General features: G+C 42.4%; 1 protein-coding gene across 1 annotated transcript; it reads right to left on the minus strand.

Annotated features, from left to right (window-relative positions):
- Positions 1-1,014: 1,014 nt before the first annotated feature.
- Positions 1,015-5,015, minus strand: LOC112878178 (dnaJ homolog subfamily C member 8). The gene is made up of 9 exons (XM_025942602.1): positions 4,775-5,015; positions 3,721-3,811; positions 3,560-3,620; positions 3,238-3,315; positions 3,044-3,117; positions 2,284-2,397; positions 2,085-2,192; positions 1,494-1,532; positions 1,015-1,426 (listed from the first exon to the last, which is right to left on the minus strand). Exons 1-9 carry the CDS (start codon positions 4,861-4,863, stop codon positions 1,340-1,342), a joined length of 741 nt encoding a protein of 246 aa, XP_025798387.1. The 5' UTR covers positions 4,864-5,015; the 3' UTR covers positions 1,015-1,339.
- Positions 5,016-5,317: the final 302 nt, after the last annotated feature.

The raw sequence follows: 5,317 nt of genomic DNA on the forward strand, positions 1-5,317 counted from the left end.
AACAACTCTGAATCGCACTTCGCTGAATTCCAATGCTAACCTTGGGCACTCCTGCCGCTGAATAACGCATGTATATCTCGATTCCTTTCCAATACATGTCCTTTTTCGAACATCCCACCCACAATATTCAGTATCATAAGTCGTGGCGTCAAATGATCGACATCAGCATCCAGTGAAAATGATGGCAAACAATGTACATACACCTAGGTCTGCTAATGGAGCTAAACCCACCCCTTACCCACCCCAATGCATATGGAAATTAAATGGCAACCCACCCCAACCCAAAAGCTCAACTAAATAACCCACCCTGTCCCGCCCATTTGATGCTTGAAAATATGGATATAGCTAGACCTACTAATTAAACCCACTCAACCTATATTTAACTATATATAAAAATTTAGTGGCTCCGCTCTTGATGTGGGGTCCAGCCACACCGTTTTGCACAGAGTAGCTACCAATCATACTAAGTCATCTCCAACAAATTTCAGTCAATTTCGATAAAATTTTATAGTATGGACGTGAGGATTTATTTCCAAGGCTCGGCTCTTGACGTGAGACCCATGTGTAGATCTAGCTACACCGCTTTGCACAAAGTAGCTGCCAGTCATACTAAGTCGTCTCCAATAAATTTCAATCAATTTTGATAACATTTTATGGTGTGAATGCGAAATTTTATTTCCAGGATCTGGCTCTTAACATGAGATCTACATGTAGGTCTAGCCACGTTGCTTTGCAGAGAGTAGCTGCCAGTTATACTAAATCATCTCTATTAAATTTTAATCAATTTAGACAAAATTTTATGGTGTGAACATGTGATTTTTAATTTCAGGGTCCGCGGCTCTCAACGTGGGACCTTTCGACCCCAATCCGTCCTAACCCGCATAGAACCCCTCCGCCCCGTACCATTACCTAATACAACCATTTTAACCCATCCGAACACACTCCACGTCAAAATCCATTTCAACCCACCCCACAAGCAGGCCTACATACACCAGCATTACTTACATTGAAAGCTGAAACAAGAAACAGTAATGAGATGAGACTTTCAGCGTTCACTTCAGTAGGGTTCTTTTCCAACAGAACCTTCGACTTTCCAGTAAAGTTTTCAACCTCATGGGTACATCAATCCAATATCACTCTAGGTAGTAATATGGGCATTTCGCTAGTAATTATCCGTTCTGTTGATCTGTTCACTGACTACACTAGAGCCTCAAAAGGCATATTTGAAACTTACAGCCTGCAGAACAACATTGCAGGATTGCCAGCTCGGATCAGGTGGCAGTGGCACCAAGGATGGCTACAGGATGTTCTTTGATTGCAGACACCAATAGCATTCCTCTTAATTGCGCTTCACTGGCCTTTGCACATAAGACTTGTTTGGATCTTCAGTCTTAAGTTTTGGGGGTTTGATTTCGCCTTTCCGTCCCTGTAGAAATGAGTTAGTCAGTTACAAATTCATGGATAATATATACTTTCCCTATGCACTTTCTAACCTTCTTTCCTGTCTTCATGAAATCCCTCCAGCTAGAGACCTAAAAAAACAAAAACCATGGTATTAGGCAGTTAGTACATATGAGCAAAGATAGCTGGAACTGTATTCCCATGACCGAATGGAATTACAAGCTTTAGCAAAAACGTTGAAAAATCACTGTAACTAAATCACGAATGCAGCTCTGAATTTATGGTCATTCTACAATGCACAAAGGTTAGACTACGAGTACTGAAGAAGTGCTCCAATCCTTCCACTATGCAGTGTTCCCTTGGGATTGATGAGATTTCATCACAAATGGCGTACCAATGACAAGAAGGATATTATCACCTCATGCTATGAAGAGTTGAAGTCACAGTAGTATTTCAGCGGAAAAGTAGAGCTCATATAATCCAGGGACTAAAGGTAATGTTTGAGATAGTACCAACCCCGTTGCAAAATATCTACAAGCCCCACTACAATAATGCATTGTGATTCTCCCACTTCACAGCTTTTTTCATGCATGTTTCAGTGCATCGACCTCGTTTCATAAAGAAATGTGAGTGGCAGTAGCTAACAGAGTGAAATTTTCACACAGGATAGACTGCAAACATACCCGCTGATCTCTGGTCTCCTCCCACTTCTCTTCATGCTCTCTCTTCCTCTTCCACATCTCTTTTGTTTCCTCCTCATCCTTCTTAAGTCTTCCTTCTTCCTCTGATATCTGTGGAGTGCAATGAATATAACTCATCTGAGAAATCAGATTCTCAAATGATGGTACTTGGGGGGTGGGGGTGGGAGAACAATCTACTTACCCTCATTTGCATTTTTCTCCTACGCCACTCTTTCTCCGTCAAAATTTCACGCACTTTAATTATTAGTTGCTGCTGAAATTCATCCGATCTTTCAAACTGCTCTTCATATTTTCCCTGCACATATACAAGCAAATTATTAGGGGTTCTGAAATGTTTAGGATGCATGAAATTCAATAAGATATTCCAATGATCTTACAGAAGCCAAAAATTATCATAGTATTCTGTTAACACTGACTGAACCATTCAGATGATGTATGCAAAAGCAAACATGTGCTTTGCAGCAGTGTGCATTGCTGAGAGATAGCAAATGAAGCTTCTCAAGTTTGTAGTCCAATCAAAAGTTTGTGATGACTTCTACAACATGTCCACGCCATTGTATTAGTGCATGGAATCAGCCCTAAGTGATCAAAATGCAGCACATATCTGCGCAGTTGTTCCATAAATTCCAGCAAGAACAGGCCTTTTGGATGGTGCACAGAGCAGCCAGTACTTTCAGGGTATTTTGTCCCATGTGGTATAAGACAATCAACCAAGTTAAAATTCGAAGCGTCCAGCACGAAATGGAAACACCAGTAACTGCTGAATGCTGCAAGATGGATGGTTTCTTATAATTGTTCAAACCAGTGAATTAAACCTAACTGGACCAATTAAGGTTTATTCTAAGCAGTTCTCACAATGGACTTCCATCGAAAAACGCCACCAAGAAGTCATAAAAGATTGATGCTTGAAGTTCACATCACCTTCCATAAGATTGTCTTACCTCGTCTACGAGGGATTTTATCTTGGATGCACTGTCTTTCTTCAGCTCCTTTTTTCTCTTTGCCCTCAACTCTTCTGTATTTTTCAACACAAAAGAACAACAAAATTTGTTCAATCCATCTCCGCTTTATTTCGATTGGCTAAATCATTATTGTCATTGTAAAAATAATATGCATAAAAAAGATGACATCACACCTTTTGCAGCAGTAACTTGGTCAAGAATGTATCCTCTTTCCTGTGGATCAAGCAGGAGTTGCTGTGCTTTTGCCAGAGCTGTACCATCAAGTGAATATATCAACAAGCAAGGAAAAGAGAAGCAAGGTGGTGGTTTTAAGATGGTGTTTAGTTTGAGCACAACAATGTGGTCACTTTTAGTGGCACTATAGCAGAGTTAACTACAGAAGTCAAAATCTCCCAAAAAGAGATACTGAAACAGTTAAATTGATAGGACAAGAATTACAGTAGCACTTTACTTCTTATGTGATCTACTAGTTTCACTACTGGCTCATTTTGGTACCTGCAAAAGCTTCTTGTGCCTGCGGATGCTTGCATTTATCAGGATGGACTAACAATGACAACTGCAGCCAGAACAAGCAACAAAAAAAAAAGATATTAGTAGTTCACAAAAAAAAAGATCAAATGAAAATCTTTCAAAAAATCAAATCCATGCCTTGATACCTTCCTATATTGCTTCTTGACCTCATCTGGAGATGAATCAAAAGACAACTTAAGATGCTCAAAGGGGTTTAACTTGAAGCACCCAAGTATCCTGAGAAATTTGATTGTGTCAAGAAAGAGCAATATTATAATTTGAAAAGAAACAATCAAATAGAGTGACATTTCAACTTATTCATTTCTTTCACATGGAAACATTCCTTATTTTCCATACACATGCTATCCTGAACTTCTAGTATCTTTATTGTAAAGAAATGCTTTTGTCCGATTTCACCTTACATCACTGTATAAGTTCAAGGATATATATAACTTCCCTGACCATACTGCTCCTTCAATAGTTAGAGTTAATTTTCCATAAACAGGGGCAGTCTAGGCATGAAAGAGTTTTAAACAAGGATTGCAAGAATAATATGGGAAGACTATGCAAGTCTATGGTGGAAATTCACATAAAATTAGCAAAATTGACGCTATAATTGTCTTCAAGATGTGCATACCCAACTAAATGGGACAATTGGTAAGTTTAACTTCAAACTGGAAAATTAGCTAAGTCATGTAACTGCAGGGTCTAGCTCCTAACAATCAAACTCAGAACAACTCCAATGCTCTACCCACAAATACTGAGGACAGCTCCAACACGGCATATTTTTGTCTAAGCTAGGGCTACATCAGGAAATAATCATACTCCTATGGCACAATCATCACATAAGGAAGTGGAAGGAGCATATTTTCAGAGACAGTTCCACGACAAGAAACATAAAATTTCACGTGCAATTGACAACGAAAGGAAACAGAACCTACGGGCCTCGCGGAGTACGTAGACAACTACAGCAGGTGAACGACCGTACAACTGCAACCTAGGGTTCACTCGGGCTAAAGGGATTCCCCAAATCTCAGAGACACTAAGCACCCAACCGATTGCAAAATATACTAGGCCGCACACTAGGGATTGATAGCGGGAAACGAGTGGGATCTGAAGCTACATAACGCGCAACGGTGATTCGCAACGAAATGAACCCGCCGTAGGGGCGATGAGGAAGGGAGGGAGAGGGGGAAGGACCTGAGCACTTCGTTGTCGCGCTCGGCCTCGCTGACCTCCGCCAGGAAGCTCTTGAGGAGCTGGTCCTCGTCGACCTCCGACGACCCCATGGCGATGGTAGAGGAGGGCGGTCCGTAGAGGGGACAAGCCGAGGTGGGGAAGACGCGCTCGGGGCGGGGCTCGGCTCGGCTCGGGTTCGGGGAGGACGACGAGCGAGACGACAGCGCGTTGCCTGCGTCGCGCGGGGAGGGATGGGATCATGGGACGGGAATACGGGATGGAGTCGGTGGCCAACGGACGGCTCGGATTTGTTCTGCTGCTCCGAAGGTTCCATGCCCCGCTGCGTTGGCATGGTGGGCCGAGTCTAGGGCCGGGTATCGTGTGGCCCAGCAGAGTAGAGCGAACTTCTGTATTAGGCTCAATGCCTGGCTAGAAAGCCTGCATTGAAGAGAAGCCATCGCAGGATGTGGGCTGAATAAATTGGGCCTCTGTATGGCATTGGCCCATACAACTCTCCTGCGCGAAGCAGGCTCCTTTGTTCCGCTTCGGACCACCGATTCGCTC

This window comes from Panicum hallii, chromosome 9 (genome assembly GCF_002211085.1).
Source record: "Panicum hallii strain FIL2 chromosome 9, PHallii_v3.1, whole genome shotgun sequence".
NCBI classification, from domain to species: domain Eukaryota; kingdom Viridiplantae; phylum Streptophyta; class Magnoliopsida; order Poales; family Poaceae; genus Panicum; species Panicum hallii.